The sequence below is a fragment of the Xiphophorus couchianus genome, chromosome 6 (assembly GCF_001444195.1).
Source record: "Xiphophorus couchianus chromosome 6, X_couchianus-1.0, whole genome shotgun sequence".
Taxonomy (NCBI): Eukaryota; Metazoa; Chordata; class Actinopteri; order Cyprinodontiformes; family Poeciliidae; genus Xiphophorus; species Xiphophorus couchianus.
In genome coordinates this window covers 11,677,513-11,694,157 of record NC_040233.1, presented here as the reverse complement: position 1 = coordinate 11,694,157, position 16,645 = coordinate 11,677,513, and the positions used below count along the sequence as shown (strand labels likewise).

Sequence of the window (16,645 nt, the reverse complement as noted above, 5' to 3'; positions counted from 1 at the left end):
GATAGAAATTGGTGTTTGACAATGGAAGAAAAAAAAAAACTGAATTGAAATAAAAAATATTGTTTTCTCTTTACCTTTCTGAAAGTGTGTCCACATTGTTCAGCTTTTTCTGATGACGAATATAGATTAAAGTGACAATTAAATGATCGTGTTTAAAGGGTTTTTTTTTCTTGTCCTCCTTCATTTTTTATTTCATCTTTATCACAAGTTTTTGTCAGAATGTGCTCGACCGAGCAAGAACACTGAAGAGCAAGCTGGCTTTTATGATCCTTGCCAGGAAGCCCATTGCAGTGTCTGTTCGACACAAAGAAGGAAGGCGGAAATCTGCTCGAATAAAAGCCTGTGAGTCCGCTTCGGTGTGACAGAAGAGCTGTAGTTCAACTCGAAGCACCAATGTTTGCAAAACAAACAAAGAAAATCATCTCGCTTTTATTTTCCCTCATTTTGAGCAGCAACATAACGAGTTGAGAGAGAGGCGCTGCGTTTAAGATTCTTCCCCAGCTCTACTACTTAATTGCCTGTAAGAGTCTGATGAAAATGAAAGCCGACACCTTTAAGCACCTTGAAGAGCTGCTGCAGAATGTAAATGAACCGCTCCACAAGGAGGAGACGTTACCAGCCGAACGTACATCTCCAGCAGACTTGGTACTTGGTAAACATTCGATGAAAGCAAAAAACACATTATACATATTACTATAAACGTGTCCAATGAGTTTAGGAGGAGAGCCTGTTATCAATAGCAGCTAAATGGCTGGAAAACCTCTCTAATGTATGTATGAGAGATTGGTATGATTGAACCCACTGATTGTGAGATAATGACAGAATTTATTATTTAGATGCGTCTTAAGTCTCTCCTTGTCTCATTGCTTTTTCATTTGTATTCACAATCCTCCATGCTGAAATAACTCTAAAAAAAAATTCCAATGCCTTCAGTCATCTAGAGTCGACCTCTGGGTAATTTAATCTCAGTACAAAGCCAGCTGCTCTTTGAAGGTCTCAGAGTTTTGGCAGAGAACATTGGAGAACAAACAGCATGATGAAGACCAAGAAATGGAGCAGATATGTCAGGGACAAAATTGTGGAGATGTTCAAAGCATTGTTTGGTTATAAAACAATGTCCCAGCTTGGAACACGTCACAGACCACTGTTGCATTCGAAGATAATAGAACTAGAAAAAATAGCCTAAACTAATAAGGAGAGTAATAATCAGACAATCAACTAAGATGCACAAGACAACTAGAAGTTGAAGAGATCCACAGCTCGAGTGGAACGAAAAAAGACATTGTCAAGAGGAAACCTTTAACAAATCTCAGTCAACATGTGGAAGGGGTTCAGTTCAGTCAGCTGGGATCCACTAGTTGTGGTTATTACGTTCACGGTCATATAAAATCTAAGTGAGACAGACAGAAGACTGGGTGTAAAATAAAATGATAATAATAGTAATGATGACAAAGACAAAATACTTCTCTTTTTCGACAATGAAGAAACAAGAATAAATAGCCCAGTAATTGTTTTTTTTTTTTAATTAAAGTAAAAATAAAAATTGATAACAGCGGGATGATGAAGCTTTTCTCCCTGCCCTCCCTGGTCCTGTGATGATAATAACAGTTAACGGCGCTGACTGAGCTGTGCGCACCCACAGTGCGCCGTCCAGCGGCAGAACGAGAGCCCGTCGACTATAAAAGCATCCAGTCCGGCGGCTTTGCTCTTCACATTCTCAGGATGAAGAGGCTGACGGATCGTGTCAGTATAGGCTGATGCATTTTCATATCCCCCTTCTTTATTTTATTTATTTTTAATTATGGATAGCTTAAGTTTCCATTTGGAGCACCTATAACATGTGAGCGGAGAGTTTTTGGAGACCATATAAGCAGGAGGAGGAAGATGGGGATTTTTTGTCTCCACACCTGTGCGGAGGTTACTCTAACACAGGAGAACGCTGGAGACCTTTCTTAAATAAAAATAAAAAAAGTGAGTCGATATTTCTCTGCACAAGCATGCAGAGCAACAGCAGCTCCCTCGGACCCCCCACCGGGCTGAGTGAGTGCGGGGGGCAGGAGGAGGAGATATCCGAGCTGGTCAGCCCGACAGGAGCAGGCTCCAACCTCCCGATGTTTAACCTTTCACTCAACTGCTGGCTTCTCATCCTCTCCAAGGAGTCCTCCCTGGATCTGCATGGAGACAGCGCCAACCTGCCAGTAGGTTTACTCAAAAGGCAGTAATTGTGTGCAGAGCAGAGCCTCTCAGTATTTGCATTAATAAAGTTTATGACAGAAGTTCAGATGCTGAAACGGTACTTTATGTTTGTGACAGGTGCGAGTCGTCATTGCACTGGTCTACCTGGTGGTGTGCGTCCTGGGACTGGTGGGGAACCTCCTGGCGCTCTTCCTCCTACACTCCCGCCGCCGGGGCCACCACCACTCCGCCATCGACTGCTTCGTGATGAGCCTGACCATCACAGACCTCCAGTTCGTCCTGACCTTGCCCTTCTGGGCCGTGGACACTGTGCTGGACTTCCGCTGGCCCTTCGGCCGCGTCATGTGCAAGATCGTGAGCTCGGTCACCACCATGAACATGTACGCCAGCGTTTTCTTCCTCACGGCGATGAGCGTGACCCGGTACCACTCCCTGGTTACGTCCCTGAAGATGAGCAGCCCCAGGATCGCCGTGGCCCGCGCCAAGTGGGTCAGTTCGGCCATTTGGGTGGTCTCTCTGGTGGCCACGCTGCCCCACGCTTTCTACTCCACCACCGTTCAGGTTAGCGCAATTGCACTGACTGCGTGGCCGATTTCTGTTACCGATTTTCTTTGGGCAATTTTGATTTTTCTTGAAGAAATCTAATTAAAAAAGCTGTCTGGATGCACTAAGAATTAAATAGTCCTAGCAATACGAATATTTGCAGCAAGAAAAAAAAAATAAAGTTATGAACAGCAACCCAAAGTTACAAAACAGTCAGAGCCGGCCCAAGGTACAGGCAACTTCTTGGGCACCCAGGCCTCATGGGACCCCCGGCCCCCATCATTGCTTGAATTATAACACAAACAATAGTTCCAGAATTTTAACACTTGTTTAACAAAGACAATACTACTAAATTAAATTTAGCAGTTTCAGCATAGATTGAATGTTTTAAGTTTTAACATTCAAATGTGACATTTAGAAGGAGTTAGTAAGTTTATTTTGTAAAAGTCCAAAGAATAATCTTCACGGTTTGATTGTTATGTTACCATACCTACAATTGGATGCTATGAGTTTAATATCTGTGTTTCAGCTCCTTGTGTTCACATCTCAGCAAATAATAATTAATTATCAGTGATTTGTTTTAAGCTCAGCCAGTTGAGCTTGGGCTCCTCTCACAGATTTCACTAAATCTGCTTCAAAACACTGCTAGTGGTGCTGATGTTCTTAACTAACAGGAGGAGGGGAGCCTAAATAATATTCTCCGTAAGGCCCCATTAACCTTGGGTCAGCCCTGCAAGCAGTATATCGAAAACTTACAATAGTGTCTGCAGGTTTTGGTGGAGAAGGTATCGGTAACAGAAAAAAGAACCACAGCACATCCCAATAAGTCCTTTGCACACTTGTAGAAGCGCACCATATATTGCCAATTCAGTTTACAAAATCAATTCAAAAACAGGACGAGACTTTAAATTATCTGGAAATCAATAATGATAAAGCCAAAACCTCACCTCTAATCTGACCCTTGACCCTGAACATGTCAGAGGCAACCACACCAAGCATGTTTCTCACCTTTCCCCAAAAAGAATTGCTGTGTTTTTTAAGAAACTCATAAGAATGGCAAAGCACATAAATTAATTTTTTAAAAACATTACAATGTGGATAAGGCCTAAAAACCTCAAAGTTGATGCATTATTTAGATTTAATGACATTTTATTACGTTTTAAAAATATATTTTCAACTCAATTCAATTATGAATTGTTTATTCATTTTTATCTGAATGAAGAAGCAATTCATTCAATTAAAATATGTAAGTCAATTATGCCATAACTAAAAGCTTAAACTACTTTTGTTTGTCCTCAATAGGTTTTTTTTTTCATTCATAAAATAATGGAGGAATTAAAACAAGACATGTTCAATAAAAAAAACATAGAATACCAGGAGGAGAATCAAATGTTTTCACAAAAGAATTAAATGCAGCCTTTTTAATGATATATATATTTTAAATCAAACTGGATGTTTTATTACATGTACCTATTAATCAGTTGCAGTTGTACAAGAAACTTTCATGGATAGGACACTAAACTGTTCCTTGTCTTTGGAAGACACCGTCATTGAGAGAAAAAGTTCAGATTTTAAGCTAAGTGTTCAATTTTTAAGTTATTCACTCGCTTATTGCAATTATACAAGAGCTTCAAGCAGCCTTTCCCTATTAAAGGTAATCATTACTTGTTTATACTGGGTCCTGAGGAGATGTCACACTGTGTGTATGACATAGAGAGCTACACAGCCCTGCAGCTAAACAAGATTTGAGTATAATTTCAAAACAACGATTAAATCATCACAGAGCTGACATTTTAAACAGTCTTTAGTATCTTGGCAAACGGCACGGTTAACACGGCTGGTATTTCCAGCAGCACAAATTCAACAGCTCACTGGAACGAGTAAATCCAATATTTCCTGATTCAGCATGTTCCCTGGCAGACAGAATTGGACTCTTCGAATGATAACTTTGTTTTAATACATTTAGTTTCCTGTTATCAGCAGAAGTTTACCTGATGCTGCAGCCTAAACGAAAAGCCAACCTGCTTCAGTAAATGTTAGATGTTCCTGTCTAGAAGCTTCTGACAGCCCTTATTCTTCCTTTGACTTCATTTCTAAATACCTCTAACTGTGAGACTTCTTCTCACAAGAAGAACTTTCAACACTGAAAAGTGTTGCTTTATGTCATGTCCTGGTCATGGTTGTGTAAGGTGTATTGACAAAATGGAAACATCAGTCGATCCTAGAGCGGATTTCTTAATGTATTTATAGTCTTAACCTTTAATCCCGAATTGCTTCCTATTTTGACGAGCATCTTCTCGTTCTGTTGTGTTCCCAGGTGTCTGCAGATGACGAGCTCTGCTTAGTTCGGTTTTCAGACTCTGACTCAGGTCACTGGGATCCCCAGGTTTTGCTTGGGCTCTACCAAACACAGAAGGTCCTTCTAGGCTTTGTAGTTCCCCTGATCATCATTTCCGTGTGCTACCTCCTCCTGCTGAGGTTCATCCTGAGCCGGCGCATTGTGGGCAGCTCGGTTGGCAACGGCAGCGGCACGGACAAGTCGGAGCACGAGAGAGGACGCCACCGCAAACGCTCCAAAGTTACTCGTTCCGTCACCATCGTAGTCCTGTCCTTCTTCATCTGCTGGCTGCCGAACCAGGCTCTCACCCTGTGGGGGGTGCTCATCAAGTTCGACCTTGTGCCCTTCAGTAAGGCCTTCTACAACGCCCAGGCTTATGCCTTTCCGCTGACTGTGTGTCTCGCCCATGCCAACAGCTGTCTCAACCCAGTGCTCTACTGCCTGATCCGAAAAGAGTACAGGGCCGGACTGAAGGAGCTCCTTCTGCGAGTTTCTCGTAACGCCCGGAACGTTCTTTCTCTGGCTCTGAGAGGAAGGAGAGTGGAGGAGGCACCTCCCAGCACGGTTGTGATGCACAAAGACATCAATATGTGATTTATTTTGTTGCTTAGACGATTGGGAAAGCTGTGATTACATTATTTTTGTTATAAAGAGGATATCTGAACAACAAACTAAACCTAATTTGTCAATAAGCCCTAGGGGTTGACATAGTGTATTTTGTTAAATTTGGAGACATCCAGGCTCTTTGTTTTCCCCAGCTTTCATCTCATCCTCCTCTGTTGGTGCTTGACATTTCAAATAGGTCTCATAGCAGCTTGTGAAACAATAACTGGTTTAATATTTAAGTTGGATAACTCAAGCTAAAAGTAGGCTTAGCGAGAGGGAAACAATCTGGTCTCAATTACGAAAGAAATGCCCAGCTAACGTATTTAAAGCTAATTGGCATCACCAGCGGAAATGTCATTACCAATCTTTTTCTTTTTGCAAGCCAGTGATTACTGACAACAAGTTATGCTTCCATACAAACATTAAAGCAGCATGTTGCGGACATACAAACTGACCAAAGCTGAAAGGGACGTCTAAATATTGCATTTGTGACCATTATTAACGGCTGATAAACAAAAAGACCTCCAAAAATTGGCCTAAAAAAATATAGGATTTTGATTTACTATCAGGGACAGAATTGAACAAAGATCTATGGGCTACATGGTAGACCTAATAGTTTTATGATTGCAGTAATATAATGGCCCCTAGGGATGTCCTGATCAGGATTTCATTTATCCCTTGCACTGATTCAGGCAACGAATATGTGCCAAGACAGAGCTTCAGTCAGATACATCATTAAAGTCATTTAAATGATTAAAAGAGTTATTAGCTTTAAAGCAGAGTGCGTAGACGAAAGACAACATTTCATCAGCATATATAAGGCCTGAAAAAGCACAGTGTGTTCATTCACATTGCATGGGCTGCAGTAACTTTCTTCCTGAAAGCCACAGATATTTTTTTTACCAACTAGGGTTTCTGGTGGATAGCGACAACAGAAAGCTAGCGACCAGCTAGGTTAGCTAATGATCTGATATTGCAGTAGGTCCCTTTCTTCACTCAATCACACCTCTCAATTAATCTTTTACTGAAATATTAGGCTAACACTAACATGTTTACTCCCTATCTTGACATGACTTGTAGACAATTTAGGTAGGGACTTGAGTGTTGTTCCAGTTACACCTGTGACTAGCCTGTGTTATATTTTAAACACCATTATAAATGGAAAAGGCATTTTGACTTTTAAGGAAAACCAGTGTTTGTTATGTCAACAGAATCTACTGTACAGCCTGTAATATATTTTTGTGGCTCATTCACACAAAACAACTTAATCACAGAAATGCAGGCTGATCTCGGGGCCACCACATGGTAGATCAAGCACAAAATTGCCATATTTTTCTGGAATATAATTTAGCTATAAAACTGAATAAAGTGACAGATAAAGCTTTATCTCTGCTGTTGATTTACAGTAAGAACAAAAGATGAAATTATCAAACGCACAGTTTTCCATTTTAAAGAAAACCAAATCCGGTGATTTAGAAACCACCTGCTTTGAAACAACGTTTGATCAGTGTTTACTGATCCAGATTTATATAGTGTGAGTATCACACTATAAGAATAAATTGTTTCACAAAATGTCATGAGACTTGACTTTGTTGTCAGCACACAGAAATGTCCCTGTTATTATAACAATATTAATCCTATAAGCCCAACAGAGCCACATTTTTTGGCGCATTGTAGCTCATAGTGTTGCTTATTTCTCCCCACAGTTATGTGATTAAATCTGAGCTGCTCCTTGTTGGATTTAATGTTCTCCTTTGTAAAGAAAAAAAAAGTAAAGAAACAAAAACAGATCTGCTAAAAAAAAACCATCCGGATAATCAGGAGAAATGATACCCTCTCTCTCCAACAGTTTTGCTTGAAGTCACATGGACAGAAAACCACCTTTTCTGATGTTTTCTTTTCTAGCTGTAATTATTTTGACTAAATTCACATCCATTTCACCCCTTTAAAACAGTCGTGAAATAGTTGAATTTCAGTGACCCACTCCGCCACACCCTTGTGCAGTGAAACAACAACTCCTGGTCGGCTGCCAATCTGTGTTTCACACTGCCGTTCATAACTGTCGTTGTCGTCGGCTCTGCTGTATCGATGTGAATAGTTTGGTGAATTTACGTATGTCCTGTGGCATTAAATAAAGCGAACGGACAAAAGAGTTAACGGACGTTTCGACAAAGTTAATCTCCCCTGCAGCCACAACAGCCTCACAGCGACAAGCTAAATGAGTCACTTGCACAAAAGCCGTTCCACACTTTGCCCTTTTGCAACCTTTAAAATTTCAACACGGATAACCTTCTTGCGGTCACGCTGCAGATGAGTAAAGCTCCTGACGTGGCGCAGGCTCTGTGACAGCTCAGCCATTGTGTGCCAATCTGGAGCTGATTACTTCTCCAGTCCGAATCACAGATTTCCTCATATATACGTATATTCTCTTTTGTCTCTGGTGTTGCTAAGAAGAAGAGTGGGGTCTCCAAGGAAACGTCCAGAATTAACTTTAAGACACAAAACAATAAAAAGTGAAGTGTTAAAGTACAAATCTGATTAAAATTGCAACCCTCTCCAACACAACATGCGATCGGGAAACAGGCAGAGGTGTGCATAAATGAGTACAAATTAAGTGAGGCGGTGAATTCAGCGCATCCTCTCACACATTACTGGTCGTCTCAGGGCTAATTCATGCAAATCAACAAAGACCTGACAAAGCCAAGGGCAATCTCACGTGTACCAAGTAATTGGTTGTCAACTACAAAGAGCAATTCTAATAGCAAGAGATGAAAAAGCACTTGAAGAAACTCTAGTGAGTAGTCACATCTGAGATGCACGTTCAGCCTGGATTGTTCAAGGTTTGAAACAATCAGGCTGAAGGTGCTTGTTCCTCAAGAGGACGCGGTTAAATGGGATGAGCATGAATGATAAAATGGGTCAATGTCAGCCACACTTCTCACAGCAGGAGTGACAACAAGCAGGTGGAGCTGCTACTGAAGAAAAATGTATGTTTAAATACATCAGGACAACTGTTCCTTTGTCCAAGAAAGCTTATGTATATATGAAAAAAAAAATCTAATCTTTGGTTCAGCCTTGTGGAGCTTACATGGAGACTTTAAATGCAATCAAAATCCAAAGGCGACGTGAAAACTGATTTCTACAGACTGAATATATTCTGTACACCCTGAAACTCAGTGTGGAATCAGTTTAATCAGAGGAAAAGCAGCTAGGTCAAGAGTGAGCACTCACAGTTCAACACAAGGAGGAAGAATGTCCCGTACGAGAGCATGGGTAGTTCTTGCACAAATCTTTAGGTCATGGATATAATGTTAGATTGTTTTTGAATTGTTATTATGCACTTTGTTCATTCTTTTTCCATGTTGGAATGATGGTACAGCGAGCAACCTGTAGGAAATTTGTTGGAATGACCAAGAAGTCTGTCGTGCACTGGAGCCACCAGAAAACCAGTGTCCTTCTTCACTCTATAGTGAGTTTTAACATCAACCTGAGCTGAAGCCCCTAATAAAGCACCAAAAGCACACGTATTTAATCTGCAGTCATCCACACACAGAAACCCAATGACCTCCTGGAGCAAAGTTTTATCAGAAGATGGAAAGATTGAGCAATTTGAGCAGAACAACAGGAAGATTCTTCAGAGGAGTCAAGGTGAAGCTTTCAAACAGGCAACTTTATCTGCACAGCACCGCTCACACATATCAAAGTGATGAACAGAAAACTAAAGGAACAAAGAAAAAAGGAAAACACATTAAAGACAAAATATCTTTAAGCTAAGAACGTAAGTGCGTTCTGATGCTTGAAGTGCATAAGGACACACGTTAATCATCCTGTAAAAAAAAAAAAGAGAGAGAGTTTATGATTTAAGGCATAAACAAAAGGCTAAGACAAAGTAGAAACACACAAAAAACAATTAAATAACTTTATGGAGTAGCTGCAGTAAAGAGTCATCTTCTCAGCTCCATTCTTCTATTCTTTGACAAACACGGAGCAAACATGTTGAAGGTCTGATTAAAATGGGATTTATTCTCCTCATGTTGGTCAGGACTATAGTGGCAGTGGTTGCACTCACCTGATTGGCTTTTACATGTGCAAAAAAAAAAAGACTCTTCTGCATCAAGCCGGAGGAGCAACAACCCATGTAAAAGGCCGCTCCGTGTCACGCGGCCGAAAAATTTGAAGGACCTCGTCTAATTGTGACTAGAAGAGCAATCAAGCGTGAGCTTCAGCATGCAAGAGGAACATTTAAGCAAGTATTATTCAGCATGTTTGCAGCTATTTGAGTTTGAAAGTATTGTTTTCACCCTGAATGACTTTAAAAATCCACAATAAATTCAAACTTGCATCTTGCATTAAAAATTAGGGATGCTGTTTGTCAAAATATCAGTCAACCTTGAAATAAAACCACATCAGATAAATAACCTGAAGAGCAAAATTAGCATGATATATATATATATATATATATACTGTATATAATTGATATTATTATATCAATGTAGGTATATGTAAGGTTTTAGTTTTTTTAATATGTGGAACTCAAAGAATACATTGGTTCTAAGAACAAAAGGCTAAGTCATGGATCTTGCAGGTAAACTCTGAACTTTGGTTCATTTTCTGCAGGAAAACTACAGGAGCATCTCATGAAAGGAATACCGAGACCATTTAAAGTTGGGTTCACAAGCCCCCGAGGCAAGATAAGCTCAGAAAAAGCTCCCATAACTCACACAAAACAAGCCAAGATCATCAAAGACCTTTAAAAAGACAAAAAAAAATGACATGAACAAAGAAAAAAAAGAGCCATTTACTGCAAACAGACATGAAAGAACACAAAAGACAAAAAGACATCAATGAGTCACACAGCAAGAAAAATGAAGATAAACAAAGGGAGGCACCGAGGGACACAAAACAACCACCAGGGGACCTAAAATGCTTCGAGGCAACACAACCCCCCAACCAAAAAAAAAAAAGAAAAACGGGGAGCACAAGTAGATGCAAAATAGCTACAAAGAGATTGAAAACACATTAACGTTGTTTAAAATCGACGTGGTTCTCCTCGGGTTCAGGAGTGTATCAGGGAGGACGAGGCGCCTCATAATCTGCCCACAGAGCTCGAAGACATGTTTTAATAATATGGATCGGGAGTCGACACCTAACAGGGATTTCACACTTCAAATGGTGACTATTTTGTGCAAATCTTTGTCAGAGCTTCCTCAGCTTTTCAGGGGCTTTCAGCATCATTTCACAGGATTCATCATTAAGCGCGCCTGGCGCAGGTTCTCTCACCGGGAGCTCAGGCTCTCATGTCTTCACCAAGGCGAGGGTTTTACCTTCCTACGAACGAAAAAAAAAACTGTGGAAATTACGCACATGTGAAACATCGCTTCCAGTGTTTAAGTAAAGTAATACATTTTTTAAATGTGTAGAAATGATTCAAATATATACTATTGAAAGCCTGGCAACACCAAAATGAATCTTTTAAATATTATTTTTACTTACACAACCCTGGATGTATGATACATATTCACAATTGCACTGTGCTACAGAAGCCTTTTTATTCAGACCAGCGACTCTTTCTAATGGGTCAGAGATATAAAGACAGACGGGCCAAGAAGAGCAACAATCAGAGATGCAGTAAAAAGATTCATCTCAATTTTGGAGGAGCTGCAGAGATCTAGAGCTCAGGTGGGAGAATCTGTTTAAGGGAAATTGTTTAACTGGCTGTGCACTCTGCAAATCTACCTTAATGGAAGAGCGGTCTGACGAAGAAAGAAAAAGAAACATTAAAAAAACAGTCCTGTTTGCTTTAACCCGTACAAAAACACAACTCATCATCATTATCAAATATGACGGCAACAACATCATGATGTGGGAATCATTTTCTTCAGCATAAGGAAGCTGGTCAGAGAAGTATGGAGCTAAATAGAGGCTGTAAAAGACCTGAGACTGGAGGCAAAAGTTCACCTCCCAGCAGGACAACAAGTCTGAACATACAGCCAGATCTATAATGCAACATTTTGGATTAAATTACAGTTGCAATGACCCGATCCAAATGAAACACTTGTGCCAACACATTGCTTATCTAAACTACCTCCAGATAAGCACAGTTGACCTAGATACAGCCTCAAAACTCTTGTAGTTGTAACTGCACCAACCACAGGTAAATAAATAACGCACTATTTGTGTTTATTATATATAAACTGAAAACAACAGTTCACACTCACAGACTTGTATAAGCTTGCATTCACACCAAATGCCAATAAAATACATTGAAGTTCAAGAGGCAGAGATACTTTTTTTTTTTCTTCCAAGGTTTCCACATTTTTCAAAACCTGTTCTTGTTTAGCGTGGCTGTACGAGAAAGGTTTCTTCAGCATAAATAAAATAGGAGCTCAGGCGTGGATGTGAATCTCAATGCACTCTTTTGCAGCTGCATTGTGACTCAATAATGTTACAAAAAAAAAGTACTGTCCATGTCCTGTTAAGAGCGTCTGACACGTTATTATTAAAACAGCTGTTATTGGCACAGATAGAAGCTCCAGACAAGCAAATAAAAGCTCATCTGATCTAAATAGATGGCTGCAGCTTGTAATTTCAGGCAGTTAAAAGTTGGAGGAGCAAGAAGCAGGAGCAGCTGCATTTTGTCGCTTCTGCCTCTATTTATGAGTTGATTACAGCAGATTGTCTTCTACGCAGATGACACTCGTCTTTCTGCGTTCTGGTTCTCAGGCGGAGCTCTTCTTTTGGAGAAGTAAATAATCTTATGCGGTTCATACTGAGTGTCTGAACTTTCCTTCCCATCTCATTACAATTCCCCCCGCAGTTCATTCGGTTTGATGTTAAAGCAGAAATATAATTCGGAGAATCCGGGGCTGCTGCTGCTGCGGCATCTATCTGACAAGAAAGCTGTTTAATTTCTTTTGATTTTGAGACTTTGAGGTTCGGTTTGCTGGTTTATCCTCGACTCACCAGACAGGACTTCTTGATGCTGTGTAATTCCAGTCGGTGGGTATCCAGACATGGGCAAAGATAAGAGGAAGTGTTAGAAATTAGGATGGAGACATTATCGGAGGATTCGCTGACAAAACAGGCCGCTTTGAAGATGGAATGATTTTGTTTCCCATGTTGGATGTTAATTTTAAGTAGAGCACTTTTTAAATCAGGTTATTTTTTAGAGGATATTTATTTTCTGTGTTTTTCTCCTCCTGTTTTTTCTTCATCCCCCCCCTTATTTGACAGCAATTGCAACCCCTACACTCTTCATTGGAGACTTTCTCCTGCTCTTGGACATTGAATGGGGGGAGATGATCTGTAAACAAGCCTCTTGCTCTGGCTCTGCTCGCCTCGTTGTGGCAGCCATGTGAAGAATCTTTCTTTATCGGGGCTTTTTGTGACCTCGCCGAATCTGTTTGCATTTCTCACATGCCTCGAAAGCATTTTCAGTAATGACATTAAAAACTGTTCACACAAAGCACACGCCACCACTCTCTGCCTCAGCAGGATTCGTGCTAAATGTTTAATGAGCTGCGCTGCTGCTTTCTTTCTTCCACACAAAATGCTTTGATTCGCAGCAGAGGAGAATTCAAGCTTAGTGCGAGACGAGAGCCAGAGATCTTTGATGAACTTTTAGCTTGTTTGATAAAACTCCAGAAGCTCCAGAGAGAGACAGAAAGGCCACAACTTGCTTATTGTCTGACCAGCAGACTCTGAATTGAAGCCTCTTCCGGTGTATTTATAGCCTCACGTTTAAATCTTCACAAATTTGATGCTGATTTTCAGCTTCTTGCTTCTTTGAGTTGTTGACTGTGACCTGCTGTCTTTTGTTTTCTCAGATATTTCGGAATAACGGCACACTTTCTTTCTTTTTCATTGTGCCCTGTAAAGGTTCACATTTGTCTCACTGTCACATCAGCCAAATATAAATGTGACTCAATTTTGTTGTATATAAGCACATCGTAGAACATAATTGTAAAGTGCAGAAAATGATACATGATTTTCAGGTTTTTCTTCTTTTTATAAAATGTAGTGGAATTTCTTCTTTTTTTTTTTAGCCAACCAGAATCAATACCGTATAGAGCCACGTTTTTCCTGCAAATAAACCAGCACATCTGTTTCAGAATGTTCTACAAGGTCTGACAATCTAGACACCAACCTTTTTTTTGTTTTGTAAATCTGCTTTGGTTTAAACCAATCTATTGCAGCTCTTGCTGTATGTTTACAGTGGTGGACCGCTGCCATAGATCTTAGGTTTTCTGCAGAATTTAACAAGTTTTCTTCAAGAATTTTCCTATATTTAGTTCCATCCATCTTGATAGATACTTGATACCTCATACCGCTGTCTTTTCTAGTTGGTTTTGGGTGTACAGATTTCATCTTTGCTGTTTCTGGTAATACATCAGAAGACACCAAACTACCTGCAGGTCTTCTCCCTTTCAAAAGGCATTTGTGATAAGAATAAAATGTGCACAGTTTGAATCATGACTATAATGCAAACATCAACGTTCTCTTTATGTCACCAACACGTCTCTCCGTACTATTCAAGCTACGAAAATTGTAAAAATTACAGATCATCTTTTCAAATTTTATGTTTACTGTAACACTGTGATGTCCAGGCATTTTTATTTGACCAAGAATTGGAAGCACATTTGGACAGAAGTTTTATATATACAGTATATATATATATATATATTTTACATTTTTAAAACAAATGTTTGCGCTCAACAATAGACTCAAAGATATTATTTTAATTCAAATCAACAAAATAGTGGAATTGTAAATCCAAGTCATTATAGGAACAGAGCATAACAAAGGTCTTCAGACAGTCCCACTATTTCTGCATTTTTCTTATTTGAGAAGTAAGACTTGCTTTTGAGAAAAAAGCAGGTCGGTGTTTGTGGTTCTAGTTGCTCCAAAATTAAGATGAATGCAAAAAACCTTGTGAATGAAAAGGAATCGATTTTTTTGTGCCTAACATTTTTTAAAGGATATATTATTTATCTGTAAAAGATTTTGCCATAGAAGATGAAAAAGTGTATGTCTGTATAAATTAAAACTGTAGCACGCAGGTTGAATAAGGCTTTAACTGGATTACGTTGTGGGAAATGTGGAGCGTTGCTTCCAACAAATTACTTCCGCACAAAGGGAGAAAACAACCCTGATCATTTGGGTTATTCTGAACTGGAGAATTGTTGATGCTCATTAGGGTGAAAAACATTACAAATCTTTCTCTAATGACTCCCACCCACCAATCTGCCCAAAAAACAAACAAACAAACAAAAAAGGAAGTGTCGGTTCAAGCGTGTTTCTCAGAGCGAGCCAATGAACTCAAAGCAACTGCTATGAAAAACTGAAGGTCTCACTTGTATCGACGGATGTCAGTGTTCATGAGGCCATCAAGAGGAAACCGCTGAGGAAGAGTTGTGGAAGGACTTGAAGCGAGAAGCTCAAGCGAGGAAACCGAACAAGTTTAATCTGTCCTGTACGGCTGAATGGGCTGAAGTTCCTTCAAGCAGAAATGAGGCTGAGGTTATTTTCTGCACAGGGGGGATCAGACTGACATACTGAAGTCAAAGGTTCACAAAGTTTTCATCATCATGGTCATAACAACTAACACTGAGCACCAGAGTCCTGAATGAGTAAATGTCAAAGAAATGGCTTTTCTTAAATGATCATAAATACTAAGAACAATTTGCTTAAGGAAAACCCAAAAGAACAAGAGTCTCAGCGTCCCAGAGTGTAAAGAACAAGTCCAGAAGGAAAGAGAAAATATATAGTACAAAAATAGAACTGTCCTAATAGTTTAAAATCCATATTTGGCTTTCAGCAAATGTTATCTGTAACTAGGTATTACTGTGCAAAAGTTTAAGTCAGTCTAATTATTAGTTTATAAGGAGCCAAATTTTCCAGTTATGGTTCAAAGTGGTCCTGGTGGTAATTCTTCAGGCTTTCTGAAGATACATTGGTTTTTTTTTGTCCATTATAAATAAAAAAGGTGCTGAAACCCAAAGGATGAGCCAGTTTTGTGTCTTCAATGAGCAATTTTGCAAAAAAAAAAAAAAAAAAATTCAAAATCAGATCTTGGGGAACTTTGTGACCAGAAGTCTGTCTTTGTTCCACTTTGTGAGAAAAATCTACAAAAACATAGAAAAGTTAGCCCGCTTCACCACACAGACGATTATCGGCAATATGATTCCCACAGAGCCATTAGCTGAAAAGTGAAGATAATCATGGGAAGTTGATAATCAGAATGTACATCACTAAAAAAGCAAAAAGCTAGGGACTGTATCTGCAGGACATTTTCATATTTTTTGGGAATGTATTAAGATTGCACCCTATTGGTCGGAAGTGATAAAAGAAATCAACACTAAAATGGACTTAAATTTATGTTGTGATTTTACTGTGGTTTTCCTGGGTAATTTACCTCAGGAACTGAAGAAGTCTGATAGATATCTTCTACTAATATTATTAGCAGGTGCAAAGAAAGCTATAACTCGCCGGTGGCTTGATGTGGAACCACCGTCATGTTTGGACTGGAAGGACATAATTGAGGAAATTCACGCCATGGAGAGACTGACCTTTTCATTAAGGCTTGCCACTTATAAATACAATAAATACTGGAAGAAATGGATCACTCCTCAGAGCCTGACACCAACTGTATAATTTATGTAATTACCTATTTTCTTATTTTTGTTTTTTCCTTGTTATCACTCAACTGCTCCTGTCAAACTAGCTGCTCTGTAATTTTTTTTTTTTTTTTTTTTTGTTAGAGGGGGTCTAACTGTTCAATGTATGTATGTGCGTCTCTAAAACTGCAAAAATAATAAAAATAAAGTTTAAAAAAAATAAAAATAAAATTAAAAAAAAGCAAAAAGCTAGATAACATTTTACAAATGCAGACATGTTCTGTGGTCAGACATAACTCTAATTTAACCGTTTGACCATAATGACCAACATTACATTTGGAGGAAA

At 39.4% G+C, this 16,645-nt stretch overlaps 1 protein-coding gene across 1 annotated transcript; it reads left to right on the top strand.

The window, feature by feature from the left end:
* Positions 1 to 1,662: 1,662 nt before the first annotated feature.
* On the top strand, positions 1,663 to 7,840 carry LOC114145851 (relaxin-3 receptor 1-like). The gene is made up of 3 exons (XM_028019496.1): positions 1,663 to 2,198; positions 2,314 to 2,757; positions 5,057 to 7,840. Exons 1-3 carry the CDS (start codon positions 1,998 to 2,000, stop codon positions 5,669 to 5,671), a joined length of 1,260 nt encoding a protein of 419 aa, XP_027875297.1. The 5' UTR covers positions 1,663 to 1,997; the 3' UTR covers positions 5,672 to 7,840.
* The last annotated feature ends 8,805 nt before the right edge of the window (positions 7,841 to 16,645 follow it).